The 21122-nt window shown below is 39.0% G+C and overlaps 1 protein-coding gene across 1 annotated transcript in view; it reads left to right on the forward strand.

The window, feature by feature from the left end:
• The first annotated feature begins 9569 nt into the window (after positions 1-9569).
• Positions 9570-21122, forward strand: part of LOC150090151 (uncharacterized) — a 118008-nt gene continuing 106455 nt past the window's right edge. Inside the window, exon 1 of the mRNA XM_090368973.1 lies at positions 9570-9788. Within this exon, the coding sequence (XP_090225099.1) occupies positions 9625-9788 (164 nt within the window). The 5' untranslated portion in view covers positions 9570-9624. The remainder of the gene's footprint in view (positions 9789-21122) is intronic.

Genomic DNA, 21122 nt, shown 5'->3' on the forward strand with positions numbered 1-21122 from the left:
TTGAAATTGAATCGAAATCATGACTCAGACCACAGCAGAAAAGCAAAAGGCTCAAGCTAATGGGAGTGCTGTGGCTCAGGGGAGAACTGAGGGGCAGTTACCCTCTGAATCACAGCCTTTTAAAATGCACTGCTTGCTTGATGTTTGTGGAGCCATCAGGTATGGGAAATGATATTGCCAAGGTTGATTTCTTTGTGCGTGCGCGATGTAAGGAGTGTGGGGAAATGAGGCGACACCTCAGCGTTATTATGGCCCTATATGAGAGCTTGAAGGACAGGGTGGATGCCCTCAAAGGATGTAAATTGAGGGCCCATCAAGCTCTCAGCTACCCTAATCAACGCCAGAGCTTGCACTTGATCGTCACGCAACAGAGCGGCAACCTCCAAGGCAGAATGCACTGGTCCCACAGGAACTAGTAGTTGTTGGTGGCTCTATTATCAGGGAAATGGGGTACATGCTATGTAAAAAGGATAGGTGGAACCGGACCAGGGTATGTCTGCCAGGGGCAAAGGTTGATGACGTTGTAGAGCAGATACCATCTTTTAAGGGCATAAAAGGTGATATTGTTGTACACATTGGCACTAATGATATTAAGAGTAGAAGACCGGTGGAATTACTTAACAAGTACAGGTCACTGTTTTAAAAAAGCCATGAATTAGGGTTGAATTTGAAAGTGTCTGCAATTCTGCCCAGACACGATATGACGGAGTATATGATGAGAGCTTTGTCAATCAATTCTGCCCTGGAAGGATTGTGCAAGGCGCAAGGGGTAGAATTTTTTTCAGCCTGGTCTGTACTTGTTAACAGGAGAAACTACATGGATGGGATACACTTAAATAGAAAGGGTGCAAGAATATTTGCTGATGTTATCGAATCAGTGTTATGTGGGTAGGAAAACTGATAGCTTGAGGGGATAGAAGGACTAATAGATTAACAATAGCCACTGGCAGAGGTGATAAGTGATTCTTGCACTGCTTCTATTGGAATGAGCAGCAGCCTGGAAAACCAGATGCAGGGTATTTCAGAGACTGTTGAGGGTCATTGCGGTACAAATAAACACATGAGTTGTGTTACGGTAGCTGAGAATAAGAACAGGTTCATGTATACTTGCGTATATATCAATGCTAGGAGGTTCGCAAATAAATTTCAGGTATTGCTCAAAACATCAAAGACAGATATTTTTGGAATATAAGAGACGTGGTGTCACAGATATAAGGAATGCAGAACTGGAATTTGGGGAGTACAATGTTTACAGGAAGGATAGACAGTATAAGAAGGGGGGAGGGGTTATATGAAGGGGGCGAATTCAAAATGGTAAGCATTCAAAGAATTTATCGTGGAAGCTTCTAGGCTTTACATACCAACTAAGAAATATTCTTCAAGTTTTGGTCCTAAATGGATGTCAGATGAACTAATGAGACATGGCAGAGGAGAAAAATGCATGGGATACATATAAATTAATGGGTGGTATGGAAGCATGTTGATAGATATAAGCTGGTCTATAATCAAGTGACAAAGGAGGTTAGGCAGGCAAAGGCAGATTATGAGAAATCATTGGAAAAGGATGCAAAGAAAAACAGCAAAGAGTTCTTTACTTATGTAAACACTAGAAGGGAAGGGATGAATCACATTGGTCCACTTGATATCGATGGTTCAACTATTGATGTTCCTGCTCAGTAGCTAACAAAATAAATGAGCATTTTGCATCTACATTCACACATGAGGAGTTATTCAGGGAGGGGCATGCCAGTGGTGTATTAAACTCTGCCAGTGAGCTAGATGATTTTGTAATAACTGAGAGGAAAGTGGAGGAGAAACTGTTGAAGATAAACATAAGAAAGGCAACTGGGGTGAAGGGGATCTATCCAGTTATATTAAAGGAGGCAGTAAAGGAAGTTAACAAACCCTTGGCCAGGGGCGGCTCGTCCATAGGCACTGGGGCACCCCAGCTATTTAAATCTAGATATACAGTGAACAGAGTTATATGAAATTTTGTGATGAACAATGCAATGCAATGGATACTTTTATTAACAGGACCCACAAAAAATATGCACAATCTCTATTTCCTCTTATCATTTCAATAAAAACACGAAATCGTTTCCAACTTGGAAGTTTAATTAACCATAGGTCTCACTGTGTGCCAGGCACTGACACATTGTGCATTCCTTTGAATATTTGGTACCTGGTTGCCATTGGCAACTTGCCAATATACATTTTTTTATATGTGAAATGAGTCAAAGTCACTGTAAAGCGTGCAGTGCAGATTTCATCCTTGAACATGATGGGTGTGTAGCCACAGTGTCAGTGTCTTTTTGTTATTAGCATTAGCATTAGTAGAGGCATTTGATGCAAGAAAGCAAGCTTATGCAGCATCAGCCAAAAAAAAAAAAAAAAAAAAAAAAAAAAAAGTAACATAAATAAATAAAAATAACCACTTCCACTTCACCCCTCTGTTCGTTCGAAATACCTGTCCAGCTGAGCCTTAAACGTATTTAGGCTATCAACTTCCACGACAAGGGATGGAAGTCTGTTCCACCCACCAACCACCCGCTGGCTAAAGGCAAATTTCCGCACATCTATCCTACATCTGTCTTTCCTCAATTTGAATTTATGCCCTCTCAGGTGATTTTTCTGAGCTAGAGGAAGAATCCCATCAGCATTGAGCATGCTCAAACCATTCAAGGCTTTGTACACCTCTATCAGATCACCCCGCTGGTGCCTAGTTTCCAGACACTGTAATTTGCAAAACTTAAGCCTTTCTTCGTAAGAGAACCCCTTTGTCCCATTCACCAATCTAGTTGCCCTTCTCTGTACTCGTTCCAGCAGCTCTACATCCTTCCTGAAATGAGGCCTCCAGGCCTGTATACAGTACTCTAGGTGTGGCCTGACCATTGCCTTATACAAGGGAATAATCACCTCCTTATCCCTGCTAGAAAAATTCCTATATATCATTGACAATACACCATGAGCTACTCTTGCAGCTCGTCTGCACTGCTCAGAGAACTTCATATCTGCCTGCACCACCACCTCCAGGTCCCTTTCATTCTCTACCACTGTCAGTGTAGTACCACAGAGTTGATACATTGCTCTGGGGTTGCTGTTTCCCATATGTAGTACTTTACATTTGTCAATGTTAAACTTCATTTGCCACCTCGAAGCCCATCTGCTCAACCTTTCCAAATCCTGTTGCAGCAGCATAGTGTCAGTAGTGTCCTTGACAACCCTGCCAACGTTCGTATCGTCTGCAAACTTGGACATTAAGCCTGATATACCATCATCAATATCATTTATAAATACAGAAAACAATAAAGGCCCCAATACTGAACCCTGAGGGACTCCACTAATAACATTAGTCCACGATGAGCAGTGTCCATTGATTACCACTCTCTGTCTTCTCCCCCTCAACCACCCCTTTATCCATAGCAGCAACTTGCCTCCAATGTCACACTGCTCCAATTTGTGCAGCAGTCTTCCATGTGCAACAGTATCAAAAGCTTTTCTAAGATCCAAGTATATAATATCAAAGTTATTCCCTGCATCCAGTTCTTTTGTGACTGCATCATAGTATCCAATCAAATTGGTCAGGCAAGACTTCCCCTTAACAAAACCATGCTGTGTCCTAGCTATAACTGAAGTCTTGTCTAGATGATCCTGCAGTGCTTCTTTCACCAGTGCCTCCATTAATTTTCCGGGAACAGAAGTTAAACTCACAGGTCTATAATTACTTGTGTCAGCCTTTGATCCTCCTTTGTGAATTGGGGTCACATTTGCACATCTCCAGTCAATGGGTACCTCCCCTGAGTCCAAGGAAGCTCTCATAATTATGGCTAAGGGTTTGCTTACCTCCTTTGCTGTCTCCTTTAATATAACTGGATAGATCCCATCCACCCCAGGTGCCTTTCTTGTGTTTATCTTCACCAATTTCTCCTCCACTTTGCTCTCAGTTATTACAAGATTCTCTAGCTTACTGCTAGAGTTGAATACACCTCTGGCATTCCCCTCGCTGAATAACTCCTCATGTGTGAATGTCGATGCAAAATATTCATTTAGTTTGTTAGCTACCCGAGCAGGGTCATCAACAGTTGACCCATCGATCTCAAGTGGACCAATCTGATTCATCCCCTTCCTTCTAGAGTTTACATAAGTAAAGAACTCTTTGCTGTTTTTCTTCGCATCCCTTGCCAAGGATCTCTCGTAATCTGCCTTCGCCTGCCTAACCTCCTTTGTAACTTGGTTACAGATCAACTTGTATCTATCATAGGCGTCCGTGTCACGTGTTAATTTGTATGTATCCCATGCATTTTTCTTCTCTGCCATATGCCTCATTAGTTCATCTGACAACCATTTAGGCCTAAACCTTGAACAATATTTCTTAGTTGGTATGTAAAGCCTAGTAGCTTCCACGATAAGTTCTTTGAATGCTTCCCATTTTGAATTTGCTGTTGGCAATATCATCAGTTGATCCCACTGTATAGAATTTAAATACTGTCTCAGTCCATTGTAGTCGCCTTTACGAAAGCAATACCCCTTCCCTTTACCCCTAATGGTAGTTACCTCTTTGAGTAACTCCCACTTCAGCACACTGTGATCACTGCCACCAAGTGGTTCATTTATCTGCAGATTCTTAATGCATGAAGAATCACTACTGATAATCAAATCAAGAGTATTACTCCCTCTACTTGCCTCCCGAACATGCTGATGTAGAAAACAATCATCCAATAAATCCACAAAAGCCTTGCTACTGTGTGAGTGACCAGCCCCCAAATTCCAGTCAATATCTGGGAAATTAAAATCCCCCATTATAAGACTCTCTGATTTACTGGCCCACTCTATTTCTCCGAACAGTTTCTTATTATACTCATCAGAGTCATTAGGCCTATAGCACACTCCTACTCTCAATTTTGATCTCCCAATGCTTATGTCACACCAAACTGACTCGACACTGCACTGTCCAGCGATGTCGACTGGCTTCACTTCCTTGGATTTTATGTGTTTTTTAACTAATAGCATAACCCCTCCTCCCTTCCTATCCTGTCTATCCTTTCTGTAGACATTGTACTCCCCAAATTCCAGTTCTGCATTTCTTATATCTGTGTGACACCACGTCTCTGAAATCCCCACAATATCTGCCTTTGATGTTTTGAGCAATACCTCAAATTCATCAAATTTATTTACTAAACTCCTAGCATTGGTGTACACACAAGTATACATGCACCTGTTCTTTTTCTTAGCTACCCTAACACAACCCATGTGTTTACTTGTACCCCAATGATTCCCAGCAGTCTCTGAAATATCCTGCATCTTATTTTCCAGGCTGCGGCTCATTCCAATAGAAGCAGTGCAAGAATCACTTTCACCTCTGCCAGTGGCTACTGTTAATCTATTAGTCCTTGTATCCCCCCAATCTAGCAGTTTTCCGACCCACCTAACATTGCCTCGTTAGGTGGGTCGTTATTCATCTAACATTATTCATCTGAATTCCCATTAAGTAACTTTATCAGTGTAAATAATATCAATCAATGTTAAGTCAATACTCAATATTCAACAGTGTAATTATGTGATTACAGCTTAATTGCGAATTGAGCTTGAACTTGGTAAGTTGAAGTTATATTATTATTATTTTTTTTATTTTATGTATAAGTAAAACATTATTTCTGCGACACACGATTTTGTGAAATTTGATTCTATCAAATGAAGTAAATCGCGTCACAGTGAATAATTTTCAGCAACTTAGTTTTTCACAATTATCTCTCCAAGAAAAAAATGCGATTAAAAAAGAAGGCTGCAACACACCATAGATTCAAAGGAAATACTGAAAAACTGGTTGCTCAGATGGTTCAATTGTGATGAAAGGCAAGAAAGGGGGGCGCCTCCGTAGCCAGGTGGGAAGGAGCAGCAGTGCGTAGCACACGCTTCTTGATTAGACCGGGGTTCGAGCCCGTCACCACCAAATACGGAGGATGCGAAAAGATCAGGGAATGACCACCGCATATCCCGGAGCAATATGGCCTTATGGATTTTAGTTGCTAATGCTCCTAAAATCCAAATAACAAACAAACAAACAAGAAAGGGGGAGTTCAGGCTAAAATAAAAGAAGTGTCCAAAAATGCACATTTTGTTCACTGCTATGCACACCAACTGAATCTGATGATGAGAAATGCAGCAAGTAGAACCCGATATTCAAGAATATTCTTTTCGAACCTCATGTCGATGCCAACATTTTACTCGAGATCACCACAACGTCTCTCTGTTCTCAGAAACCATATGGACAGCCGTGTTGCCCGACCTTCCCCTACAAGATGGAACTTCCATATATGCACCGTGAACAGCGTTTATGAAAATTTTGAATCCTTAAAAAAGTGCACGGAGGAGCTACAAGCGACAACAAACGCAGATAAGACAATTTCAGAAGCAACTGGAATTTTGCACATCTTGAGTAAAGAAAAATTCGGGTTCTGGTTAGAACTTTTCCATCAGATAATGTGCCTCACGTGGAAGTTATTTATAATCAAATGTAATCTCGAGAAATTGAGACAATTAAAATACATAAATACAGTATATAGGAAACTTTAAGAATGCCATTCTAAAAATCAGGAATTCAATGTACTGTGAAAATCATTCAAAAACACTCAGGGTTGAAGCACAGAGTCGTAACATATCTTACTTCTCTGTGGGTTGAAGCAAAGGAAGTATGCGACTATATAAGTTATTGTTATAATAATAATAATAATAATAATAATAATAATAATAATAATAATAATAATAATAATAATTATTATTATTATTATTATTATTATTATTATTATTATCTCTATGGAACAAGGAAGCCTGAGGCTTATGCTGCACCAATCAAAATTCCTGAGTTATCCAGAGAGAGAGAGAGAGAGAGAGAGAGAGAGAGAGAGAGAGAGAGAGAGAGAGAGAGAGAGAGTCAAAAGTAGAAGGGAATCACCAAGGAAGGAAGAATGATGATATCCATCTCAGGACCCTGGGTGTGCCAAGCCCATACTCACCAGATATCAGCCCCTGGCGTTCGATTGTTGACACAGGTGAGAGATATTTTTCACAAGCAATTAATCGCTGCTAAATTGGTTAACAAGGAGAACTTTGTTATTTTTCGTACGAAAATGCCCATGGAAGAGGTACGGGAGACTGCTGAGGTATATCCCATTATTGAAAGAGAAAAACATTTTACGGAATTACAAGTTTTCTATAGCAGACATGATCTTCACAATTATTGCAAATTAAGTGACTTGCTTAAATTTATCTCAGAAAATAATCTAGCTGAAGATCTTGGCGAACTTACAAAACTCATAAAAGTTCTCTTGACCATTCCGTTGACTACTTCAGAGCCCGAACGCTGCCATTCGACATTAAAAAGAATAAAAACATTTTAAGGAGCACTATGAATCAGGAAAGGCTAAATGCTCAAGCAATGCTTTCAATAGAGAAAAGCTTCGTCAACAGTGCACCAAACTTGAATGAAAAAGTTATTAATCCATTTTCAACAAATAAAAACCGAAGAATGTATTTTGTTTTTAAATAAAAGTTCAAGTCTGTTAACGGTAAATGTCTAGTTAATGTTTTGTAGTAAAAGTGGAAAAAGCATACTACAAAAAGCATACCAAAGGAACCTCGTGAGGTACAGAAATGATGAAGAAAACAACACAACAACGAAAACAAACCGGTACAGAGGGACTTTATTCAAAAATGGCAACATAGCACTGGCTGCCATGATACAATGCATCACTGCCAAAGTTGGAACAAAGGGAAGAGGTGGTCCTCAGTAGGAGATATGGCCACCCCTAATGTCGATGCAAGCTTTGCACCGCCTATCAATACTTAGGCTCTTGCGGTCACATCGTCCTTTCCTCTGTCAGCGCCATCTTCAGCTGGTGAACATTTTCTAGTGGGTGTGGCCGTGCCGCTAGGCGTCTTCCCAGAGCATCCCACATGTTTTCGATGGGATTTAGATCAATGGAACGGGCAGGCCTATCCATAGGAACAATGTCCTCACTTTCGAAAAGCATACGAACAGCTGCAGTTCGATGGAGTGTGGCGTTATCATCCATAAATACGAATACTTATCTTGGATTACCTCAGTACTGTAGCGTGCATTGGTTACAGTACGACTTTCCAGTATCTGGAGTTTTGTACGTCCATCCAAGATAATGCCTCCCCAGGCGAGAACACCTCGACAGCCATATCGATCCGTTTCAGTGATGTTTGCGGGGTTATACCGTCTGCCAACCTCTCCCAGATTAGCTGACGTCCAGAATCACTGCTGAGACTGAATCTACTCTCATCAGTAAAGCGTACCTTACCCCATTGCGCTGCTGTCCAGTCCTTGTTTCGATGAACCACTGTAAACGGCGTCTCCGATGGGCAGGTGTTAAAGGGACACAGCGTACTGGCCGTCGGGCAATCAGCCCACCTTTGTGGAGTCGCCTGGCCACAGTAAACCGCGATATCCTGCATCCTGTGCAGGTTGTTTGCAATGGATCCCGCTGTCTTGTGTCGATCCCTCTTGGCCTGTAGGAGTATATAGTGGTCATCGTTGGGCGTTGTTTTTCGTGTAAGACCACCACTGTTCCTTCGAACAGCTGTACCTATCGCTTTGAAGGCCGACCACGCACGTGAGACGATGCTATGGGCGATACCGAACTCTGCAGCTACACTCCTAGCACTTCGACCTTCCTGGAGCTTCCCAATTATTCGAATCCGGGTAAAGTTATCCATATGTTGTCTACTGGCCATTTCGTTGTCTGCAGCACTCTATTAAACCAATCGAACGTCTGTAACAATCGTCCTCGCCGTTCGGTAATTATGTTGAACTGGTGCTTTTATCTGTTTATGTTAGCCCTCTCATCACGATTGAAATATTTGCATGTGTACTAGCTTTCTATTGAACGGCCACAGTTATGCAACTCGCCACAAGCTGTTTCGTTTGATTTTGTGGTTGTAACCTTTAGAAATAGTGTTTCACACCTTAAGTTTTACACACCGGTGTACAACCAACGCGGAGATAGAGGACCCCTGGTGCCGTCAGACAACTAATACACTTTACACAACAACCCATGTGTATAACCAAGGCAATTTAATATAACTTTAAGACGCAGCAACTACATTAAAGTCAAGAGCCGCCACTGCTCTCAGGTGTCTTATTTTTTAGTCTGGATTTAAAACTTTAGTGCAATTCAGTTTCTTTCTGTTTTTTTGCAAAGGCACACATTAAAGGTTTGTCTTAATTATTTATTTGTTAGTAATTTGCCATGTCTTTCCTCTTGTACAGTACCGTATTATTCCCTTTTGGCAGATTGTGGAACAAATTTTTGTTTTTCACAGGATTCTTCTTTCCACGCCCTGAATAGTTTACTTATAATTTTGGTGGCATTCCGCTTATTACTTAGAGCTACAGAGAGCTCTGAATAGGAATACTTTAATTATGGTCACCCTGTATTATTGTTAGTAGTGTAAGTAGAGAGAACCAACTACTCCATAGGCGGCGTAACTGTTCCCTAATATTTATCACATGAGCATTACGAAACTGTGTGTAATAACTTCGATTTTTGCAAGCGCGTTATGATAATGGTATGTTTTTGAGGTTCTGATTCTGTCAGTGAAATGGCTTCGTTGTCGAATTCGGAAGATAATTTCGTGCCTCCATCATATTCAGAAGCAACCGGCCAGCATGCTTCTCTGGGAGGAGCTCTGACTTTTGTCGATTTTTTGCCTGCAATGCTGGAATCCGGTGGTTTGTTTTCGAAACCTAAATTCGAAGCATTTAAGTGAGTTTATGTAGCCATTTGTGCAATAAAGATAAACAATGGGAAAATATCGAAACTTCTTCATTTTTATGTTAAATTTACACAGATTTTTATTATATTTTTGATATAAATAAATTTGTGTTTATTTTGAAGACAGCCAAGGTCAGAGCATATTACAAAACGCCCGTTGAACGCCTTGGATAGGTGAATGCATCTAAAATATGTGGAATTTCTTTCCATGGACGTTTTTACATACTCGTTTGCGCCAGGAGTGGAGGAGATCACAAATGCTCTGTCTTGTTTGAATTGTTTTTCAGTAGAGTTAAAGGAATTGGGAATTGTTTTTAGTTTCATCTAAAATAATGTCACTGTCAGTTTGCAATTACAGTGGCATTTCATCACCATTCGCAATTCTGAGATAATGGCGCATATGAAATTTCGCTGATGAAATTTATTCGTGAAACGAATAAATAGTGATAATGATTTATTTCTAAACATCGAGGATATTCCTATGAAATGTGGTAATTTTAATTTTACAGAGGTTAAATCGGATTTTTTTGCTTTGTCACTTGCCCAGTAATCAGTATCTGTATCCTGGAAAAGGCCTCTGAGGTTGAGTAAATTTGTCTTGATAAATAAGCTCATACATTAACCATTAATTGAAATATCTCTTTACTGTGACCAGAATTTACAAATTAAAATAACATATTTACAATAAAATATAATGTATAAAATAAAATAAAACTGCTATGATACACTGTATAGGAATTAAAACTGTAATAAAATCATTGTAATAAAATTACCTAAAATAAATTGGATTAAAAGCAATAAAACCTGTAGCTTTCGGAACCATCAGCTTCCTTTCTCAACAGAGGAAGGAAGCTGATGCTTCCTCAACAGATTTTATTACAGTTTTAATTCTTATACAGTGTATCATAGCAGTTTTATTTTATACATTAAATTTTATTGTAAATATGTTATTTTAATTTGTAAATTCTGGTCACAGTAAAGAGCTATTTCAATTAATGGTTGGTGCTTATCGTCAAGAAATCAGTATCTGGATGGGCTAGAACGCTTTTTTTTTTTTTTTTTCTGTATTAGCTTATTAGAGATCATTCTTGACTGCTTATTACTGAAGTTTTTTTGGATATTGGAAATAGGAAATTTCAAATAAAATTGCCACTGATTAGCATTTTTTATTATTATTTGTATAGAACATTAACATTTAAGGCCATATTGTTTTGTGTGGATTATCTCTACAAGTGAATGTTTGTCAGCTGATTGGCACGTTTGCAGGTAATCAAGTATAATAAAATAGAATATATTCAAAGAAACTTATTGAAAACTAATTAATTTGCTTTTCAATTTGTTAAGGAGCTTTGACTACAGTAATTTTAGGCATTGATTTACCAGGTTTTTCAGGACTCAGTCATTTGAAGAAAACCAAATGTTACAATGGAAAAAAATAACAATTTTTTTTAAATAATTGCACCTAGTAGTTATACACTTGTGAGGTCGTTTGTATAATATGAAAATGTTTTCTAAATATAGTTTAGCACACTTACCAACACTAATTCCTCTGTCGGCGCCTCCGTAGCCAGGTGGGCAGGAGCAGCAGCGCGTAGCACACTCTTCTTGATTAGACTGGGGTTCGAGCCCATGACCACCAAATATGGAGGATGCAGAAAGGTCAGGGAATGACCATCGCATATCCCCGGAGCAATATGGCCTTAGTTGCTAATGCTCCTAAAAATCAAATAACAACAACAATTCTTCTGTAACATTTCTTTTAATGTTGTCTAGATTGTCAAATCGTGCTTTCAGTGTGAACTTGATTTTGTGGAACAAGTAGTCTGGAAGAGATAAATTGGGGATGACGAGGGTGGTTTTGCTTACGTTGCCAAAAATTACTCGATAATCAGTACAGAATGCTGCCTAGTGTCATCATCCAACAGTAACCAGTCCCTGGGTGGCTAATTCTTTTAATCAAACAATCGAAAACATTCATTTCTCCTTATTCACTGTCTTATCTGCTGGAACAAATTGTTATGATTCTCTTGCTATTAAAGAGATTGATCAACACCACAACTTGTCATCTGTTATAATTGAATCAGCAAGAAAAAAACAAATGGTTCCAATGAGTGCTTAGTGTTTTTACTCTGAAGGATTTTGTTCACCAGTCACAGTAGTGAACAAACCTAGTCCAGATCTTCTACTTGCCAAAATATTCTGTCAGAAATTGCTTTGATAGTAATGTGGCATTGTCCTTCCATCATTTGAAGAGTCATTAGACAATCAGATGCAATCAGTGTGTGAACTTTTTGACTCTTTCAGGGGTTTAAAGCACTGCTTGGATGTTCACAATGCTTATCTTGCAGATACAGTAAGTCCCCGACATATGTAAGAGATATGTTCCAGGACTTACGTAAGTCTGGAATGACTAATAAAATATTGCTACTATACCCCTGATATGCTAAAATTACAAAAACCACATAAATGTCCTTAGAAGAATGAAAAATAGTTATATATTTTTTATTAATTAGCCATATATATATATATATATATATATATATATAAATGGTTATTTTTAATTAGTTCGATTAAAAACTATCTGGGGACAGTGGTGAAGTAGCTGGAGTGGCACATAAGAAAAGAAAACATAAAATGAAGAAAAAAATGGATGTTATTGTACTTTAAAAACTGATATGTATTTCTTAGCCTTGGTTATTATAGTTGACTTGATTGGTGCCGATTCCTTCACTGCTTCTTGTATTATGTTTTCCTTTATTATTGTGTTCACTGTTACCACTGACAAATCTAAATTCCACACGTTGATGTTTGACCATTTTCATACTTCCTCACTGTTTTAATTTTCTGATCCAAATCGATCGCTTTCCTTTTCTTGGTAGATTTTCTGGTACCACAGGCACTTATTCTCTTAGTCGGCACCATGATAACAGTCGAAATAAAATTTTCTGTAAAGAACTTCACAGGGTTAAGGCGGAAACACAGTTATCACCTTATGTGAGCTCACATGCTCACATTTTTGTAAACCACATTTCTGGAGGTCACTACCATAAAACAAAAACAATTTGCAGTTTAATCTTATTGCATTTGTGATAATACCGATAGCTAGAATTCTGAGGATTTTTACATTATTGTGGTTGAAATGTGTGTCCCCTTCACTGAAATCTTCAGTCATATAAAAAAACAAATTTTCAGAATCTTCTCTTCATCCCTATTTTTTTTAGCTTCTTGAACTTGTTACTCCGTATCTCACTTGTGCAATTTGTGCATGCTGTGTTCGTCGTTATTGATTGCTTAATATTCTGTTTTGCTGTTTTAAATTTTACAATCCTAAAAAATAAAAATAATTTGAGTGAAAAAAAATATATATCCAAGTCCGAAGTTACATAATTTGGACTTACTGTACTTGCATCCTTCATGAAATCATGCAGACTAATGAAAAGCAAGCTGAGATAGTGTCCCAATGCATTTCTTTTGTCAGTTTGTAGGTTTAAGTCATACTTTTCCAATACTCTCTCTACTTGAACAATGCAACAGCTCTAACATGACTGTGTGAATCTATCTCATGATATGTAAATTCCTTGTAGAGGAAAGCAGTTATAACAGTTGAATGGCTGTGTTACATCATGAGCCTATATGTTTTTACATTTGTGCATTGGACTCAGTTCTTGGAACTTAATTATCATATTTAATACTTAGTTGTTTAAATACCTTATTTGATGTGGTCTTTTAATCTTTTACTAGCTTATTGATTTATAATGATATATTAAAACTAATATATTAATGTATAATATATTGATATATTATATTAAAGTTAACTACTCTTAAGAGTGAAGGGAAAAGAAGGCAACTACAGTAGGCTTGGACAATTTTTAAATTCCTTTTGGTGGGACCAACTGCGACGATATTATCAACTGTAAATTCAAAATATCAGAGAAGTAATCAGAAGCTACTAAGCTTTTTATACCAACCAAGAGATATTGTTCAAGATGGTTTAGACCTAAATGGATGTTAAAGGAACCAGTGAGACTAGTGGCAGAAAAGAAAAATGTGTGAGATGATTATAAATTAGCAGGGGATGTGGAGACCTACAATAAGTACAAACTAGTGTGTGCGCGATGCAAGGAGTGTATCGATATCAGGCAACAACTCGGCGTTCTTGTGGGCCTATATGAGAGCTTGAAGGACAGGGTGGATGCCCTCGAAGAAACTAAATTGAGGGGCCCATCAAGCTCTCAGCTGCCCACATCAACGCCAGAGCTTGCACTTGGGCATCGCGTGACACAGAGACAACCCCTAAGGCAGAATGCGCTGGTCCCAAAGGAACTAGTAGTTGTTGGTGACTCTATTGTCAGGGAAACGGGGAACATGCTTTGTAAAAAAGATAGGTGGAACAGGACCAGGGTATGTCTGCCAGGGGCAAAGGTTGATGACGTTGTAGAGCGAATATCATCTTTTAAGGGCACAAAAGGTGATATAGTTGTACACGTTGGCACTGATAATATTAAGAGTAGGAGACCGGCAGAATTACTTAACAAGTACAGGTCACTGTTGAACAAAAGCCGAGAATTAGGGTTGAATTTGAAAGTGTCTGCAATTCTGCCCAGACACGATAGGAGGGAGTATATGATGAGAGCCTTGTCGATCAATTCGGCCCTGGAAAGATTGTGCAAGGCTCAAGGGGTAGAATTTTTTTCAGCCTGGACTGTACTTGTTAACAGGAGAGATTGCTTCTACAGGGATGGGATACACTTAAATAAAAGGGTGCAAGAATATTTGCTGATGCTATCGAGGCAGTGTTAGGTGGGTCGGAAAACTGCTAGCTTGGGGGGAGACAAAGACCAATAGATTGACAGTAGCCACTGGCAGAGGTGAAAGAGATTCTTGCACTGCTTCTATTAGAATGAGCAGAAGCCTGAAAAACAAGATGCATGGTATTTCAGAGACTGCTGGGAGCCATTGCGGTACAAGTAAACACATGGGTTGTGTTAGGGTAGCTAAGAATAGAAACAGGTGCAGGTATACTTGCGTGTACACCAATGCTAGGAGTTTAGTAAATAAATTTGATGAATTTGAGGTATTGCTCAAAACATCGAAGGCAGATATTGTTGGGATATCAGAGACGTGGTGTCACACAGATATAAGGGATGCAGAACTGGAATTTGGGGAGTACAACGTCTACAGAAAGGATAGACAGGATAGGAAGGGGGGGAGGGGTTATGCTATTAGTTAAGAAACACATAAAAACCAAGGAAGTGAAGCCAGTCGACATCGCTGGACAGTGCAGTGTTGAGTCAGTTTGGTGTGACATAAACATTGGGAGATCAAAATTGAGAGTAGGAGTGTGCTATAGGCCTAATGACTCTGATGAGTATAATAAGGAACTGTACAGAGAAATAGAGTGGGCCAGTAAATCAGAGAGTCTTATAATGGGAGATTTTAATTTCTCAGATATTGACTGGAATTTGGGGGCTGGTTACTCACACACTAGCAGGGCTTTTGTGGATTTATTGGATGATTGTTTTCTACATCAGCATGTTCGGGAGGCAACTAGAGGGAGTAATACTCTTGATTTGATTATCAGCAGTGATTCTTCATGCATTAAGAATCTGCAGATAAATGAACCACTAGGTGGCAGTGATCACAGTGTGCTGAAGTGGGATTTACTCAAAGAGGTAACTACCATTAGGGGTAAAGGGAAGGGTTATTGCTTCCGTAAAGGCGACTATGATGGACTGAGACAGTATTTAAATTCTATACAGTGGGACCAACTGATGATGTTACCAACAGCAAATTCAAAATGGGAAGCATTCAAAGAACTTATCTTGGAAGCTACTAGGCTTTACATACCAACTAAGAAATATTGTTCAAGGTTTAGGCCAAAATGGATGTCAGATGAACTAATGAGGCATATGGCAGAGAAGAAAAATGCATGGGATACTTACAAATTAACACATGACACAGAAGCCTATGATAGATACAAGTTGATATGCAACCAAGTTACAAAGGAGGTTAGGCAGGCGAAGGCAGATAACGAGAAATCCTTGGCAAGGGATGCAAAGAAAAACAGCAAAGAGTTCTTTACTTATGTAAACTCTAGAAGAAAGAGGATGAATCAGATTGGTCCACTTGATATTGATGGATCAACTGTTGATGATCCTGCTCAGGTAGCTAACAAACTAAATGAATATTTTGCATCGACATTCACACATGAGGAGTTATTCAGCGAGGGGAATGCCAGAGGTGTATTCAACTCTAGCAGTAAGCTACAGAATCTTGAAATAACTGGGAGTAAAGTGGAGGAGAAACTGTTGAAGATAAACACAAGAAAGGCACCCGGGGTGGATGGGATCTATCCAGTTATATTAAAGGAGGCAGCAAAGGAAGTAAGCAAACCCTTAGCCATAATTATGAGAGCTTCCTTGGACTCAGGGGAGGTACCCATAGACTGGAAATGTGCAAATGTGACCCCAATTCACAAAGGAGGATCAAAGGCTGACACAAGTAATTATAGACCTGTGAGCTTAACTTCTGTTCCAGGAAAATTAATGGAGGCACTGGTTAAAGAAGCACTGCAGGATCAATTAGACAAGACTTCAGTTATAGCTCAGACACAGCATGGTTTTGTTAAGGGGAAGTCTTGCCTGACCAACTTAATTGGATACTATGATGCAGTCACAAAAGAACTGGATGCAGGGAGTAACTTTGATATTATATACTTGGATCTTAGAAAGGCTATTGATACTATTGCACATGGAAGACTGCTACACAAATTGGAGCAGTGTGACATTGGAGGCAAATTGCTGCTATGGATAAAGGGGTGGTTGAGGGGTAGAAGACAGGGAGTGGTAATCAATGGACACTGCTCATCGTGGACTGATGTTATTAGTGGAGTCCCTCAGGGCTCAGTGTTGGGTCCACTATTGTTTTCTGTATTTATAAATGATATTGATGATGGTATATCGGGCTTAATGTCCAAGTTTGCAGACGATACAAAGATTGGCAGGGTTGTCAAGGACACTACTGACACTATGCTGCTGCAACAGGATCTGGAAAGGTTGAGCAGATGGGCTGAGAGGTGGCAAATGAAGTTAACATTGACAAATGTAAAGTACTACACATGGGAAACAGCAACCCCAGAGCAACGTATCAACTCTGTGGTACTACACTGACAGTGTTAGAGAATGAAAGGGACTTGGGGGTGGTTGTGCAGGCAGATATGAAGTTCTCTGAGCAGTGCAGATGGGCTGCAAGAGTAGCTCATGGAGTATTGTCAATGATATACAGGAATTTTTCCAGCAGGGATAAGGAGGTGATTATTCCATTGTATAAGGCGATGGTCAGGCCATACCTAGAGTACTGTATACAGGTCTGGAGGCCTCATTTCAAGAAGGATGTAGAGCTGCTGGAACGAGTACAGAGAAGGGCAACAAGATTAGTGAATGGAACAAAGGGGTGCTCTTACGAAGAAAGGCTTAAGTTTTGCAAATTACAGTGTCTGGAGACTAGGCACCAGCGAGGTGATCTGATAGAGGTGTATAAAGCCTTGAATGGTTTAAGCATGCTCAATGCTGATGGGATTCTTCTTCTAGCCCAGAAAAATCACCTGAGAGGGCATAAATTCAAATTGAGGAAAGACAGATGTAGGATAGACGTGCGGAAATTTGCCTTTAGCCAGCGGGTGGTTGGTTGGTGGAACAGACTTCCATCCCTTGTGGTGGAGGTTGATAGCCTAAATAAGTTTAAGGCTCAGCTGGACAGGTATTTTGAACGAACAGAGGGGTGAAGTGGAAGTGGGTTTTTTTTTTTTTTTTGGCTGATGCTGCATAAGCTTGCTTTCTTGCATCAAATGCCTCTACTAATGCTAATGCTAGTCTGCAATCAAGTCACTAAATAGGGTTACGCAAACTGGGCAGATTATGAGAAGTCCTCAGCTAAGAATGCAAAGAAAAGTATCAAAGGATTCTTTGCTGATGTTAACAGTTGAAGGAAAAGAAGAACCATATTGGCTCATGAGATATGAATGGCAAAACTATTGGTGATTTAGTTTGTCAACAGGTTGCTGACAAACTAAATAAATATTTTGCGTCTATATTCATATACAAAAAAGATTTTAGGGATGGGGGCACCAGAAGTACAACGTATTATAACTAGGGCTAAATGATCTTGTGATTACTGACAAGAAAGTGGAAGAGAAGTTGCTGAGGCTAAAAGTAAATAAGGGACTGCTGATATCTACCTAATTATATTAAAATTTGACCTTAATTTTGGGAGCATCTTTGGATTCAGAGAAGGTTCCTATAGATGTGCAGATGTCTGCTCTGTTCAGAAAGGGGGATCAAAGGGCAAAATGAGCAATTATAGACCTGTAAGCTTGAATTTTGTTTTAAGGAAAATAATGGAGTTGCTGGTTGAATTGTCATAGAGACAGTTGCCTTCAAATTTGTTTAAAAAAAAGTAATGAAATTTGTTTCTAAAGTATGTGTACATTAATTACAACTGATCTTAATATTCTTTTAAGAACAAAATGCATTAGTAAAACATTTTTTTGTTTAGAAAAAGTATAATTAAAATGAACACTTCTGTATATTTTCTTTGTATATAATCACACCTTGTTATAAAGTTGTTTACCTTCTTTAATATGAGAGTTTTGTTAGTTTGCTCCATGCTGAAAATTGACATAACCAAGTTTAGTTTTCCCACTGTTGATAACACTGCCTAAAACCGTGCTCAACGTAATATTCAGAGAAGAGAAGTGGAAAATTGGAATGCAAATTATGGATCGAAGTACCAATAAAGATTTACTGAAGATTATCTTAATATTTGTTCTCACTTTTAAAAAAAAGTTCTGCTTCCTTGTTAAATTTTTTCCCTCCAGTAATAAGTGTTGTAAATTCTTTGATTTTCTTTAATTATAGCACATATGAAATAACATTAAGCATTAAAATACAAAAGCAACCCCAGACTGTTTGACTTCATCAAAAGGATTTCTTTACAAATATTTAGTATCTTATAATTATTTAATATGGGGTAAATATTTATCATGGAGAAGTATTTCTTATCTAATTTATATCCAAGCTGTACATTTTCTTCAATGTTGAAAAAATTAAAGGAATGATTAATTTTTGCAGGTGGGCAATTTAAAAAGCATTAGCAGTAGAGGCATATAATACAAGAAAGCAAGCTTATGCAGCATCAGCCAAACAAAATAAAAACCTTCCTATTTCACCCCTCTATTCACTCCAAACATTTGTCCAGTTCTTCCTAAGCTATCAACTTCCACAACAACAGATGGAATTTTGTTCCAGCAATCAACTATGCACTGGCTAAGGGCAAATTTCCACACATCTATTCCACAATAGTTGTTCCTCAATTTCAGTTTATGCCCCCTCAGGTTTGTAATATGAACAAGAGGAAGAATCCCATCTGCAAATTGAGCCTCCTCAAACTATTCAAGGCCTTATACACCTCAATCAGATCACCTTGCATGTGCCTAGTCTCCAGACACTGCAGTTTGCAGAACTTAAGCCTTTCTTGGTAAGTGCACCCCTTTGTTCTCCTCGCCAATCTTGCTACTCTTCTCTGTACTTGTTCTTGCAACTCTACATCCTTCCTAAAATGAGGCCTCCAGACCTGTATGCAGTACTCAAGGTGTGGCCTGACAGTTGTCTTATATGAAGGGATAATCGCCCCTTATCCCTGCTAGAAAAATTCCTGTATGTCATTGACAAGCCCCTTATCCTGCTCTGGCAGCCTGTCTGCACTGCATTTTTCATTCTCCACTACCCTGAGTTAGTGCCACACATTTGGTACATTTCTCTGGGAGTTACTGCTACCCATATGCAGTTCTTTGCATTTGTCAATGTTAAACTTCAGTTGCCAATTTTTAGCCCATCTACCTAACTTTGTTAGATCCCATTGCAGTAGCATATTGTCATTAACAGTCCTGCCAACCTTTGTGTCATCTACAAACTTCGACATTAAGCATGATATACTTTCATCGGTATCATTGATAAATAAAAACAACAATGGGCCGGACACTGGGGACTCCAATAATAACATTGGTCCACAAAGAGCAGTGTCTAACGATAACCACTGTCTTCTACCACTCAAACATCCCCTTATCCATTGTAGCAACTTTCCCTTAATGCCATACTACTCCAATTTGTAAAGCAGCCTTCTGTGTGCAACTGCGTCAAGAGCTATCCCGAATTCCAAGTATATGATATCAAAATTATTTTTTGCATCAAGTTCCTTTGTGACCGCATTATAGTATTCAATCAAATTTGTCAGGCAAGATTTCCCATTAATAAATCCCCTTGAGCAATACCTCAAATTGATGAATTTGAGGTATTGCTCAAAACATCAAAGGCAGATATTTTTGGTATTTCAGAGACGTGGTGTCACACAGATATAAGGAATGCAGAACTGGAATTTGGGGAGTACAATGTCTATAGGAAGGGAGGAGGGGTTATGCTTATTAGTTAAGAAATACATAAAATCCAAGGAAGTGAAGCCAGTCGACATCGCTGGACAGTGCAGTGTCGAGTCAGTTTGGTGTGACATAAGCATTGGGAGATCAAAATTGAGAGTAGGAGTGTGCTATAGGCCTAATGACTCTGATGAGTATAATAAGAAACTGTACAGGGAAATAGTGGGCCAGTAAATCAGAGAGTCTTATAATGGGGGATTTTAATTTCCCAGATATTGACTGGAATTTGGGGGCTGGTCACTCACACACTAGCAAGGCTTTTGTGGATTTATTGGATGATTGTTTTCTACATCAGCATGTTCGGGAGGCAACTAGAGGGAGTAATACTCTTGATTTGATTATCAGTAGTGATTCTTCATGCATTAGGAATCTGCAAATAAATGAACCACTAGGTGGCAGTGATCACAGTGTACTGAAGTGGGATTTACTCAAAGAGTTAACTACCATTAGGGGTAAAGGGAAGGGTTATTGCTTTCGTAAAGGCGACTACGATGGACTGAGACAGTATTTAAATTCTATACAGTGGGACCAAATGATGATGTTACCAACAGCAAATTTAAAATGGGAAGCATTCAAAAAACTTATCTTGGAAGCTACTAGGCTTTACATACCAACTAAGAAATATTGTTCAAGGTTTAGGCCTAAATGGATATCAGATGAACTAATGAGACATGTGGCAGAGAAGAAAAATGCATGGGATGCATACAAATTAACACGTGACACAGAAGCCTATGATAGATACAAGTTGATCTGTAATCAAGTTACAAAGGAGGTTAGGCAGGCGAAGGGAGATTACGAGAAATCTTTGGCAAGGGATGCAAAGAAAAACAGCAAAG

Source organism: Mastigoproctus giganteus, chromosome 2, assembly GCF_048544385.1.
Source record: "Mastigoproctus giganteus isolate SK-2022 chromosome 2, ASM4854438v1, whole genome shotgun sequence".
NCBI classification, from domain to species: domain Eukaryota; kingdom Metazoa; phylum Arthropoda; class Arachnida; order Uropygi; family Thelyphonidae; genus Mastigoproctus; species Mastigoproctus giganteus.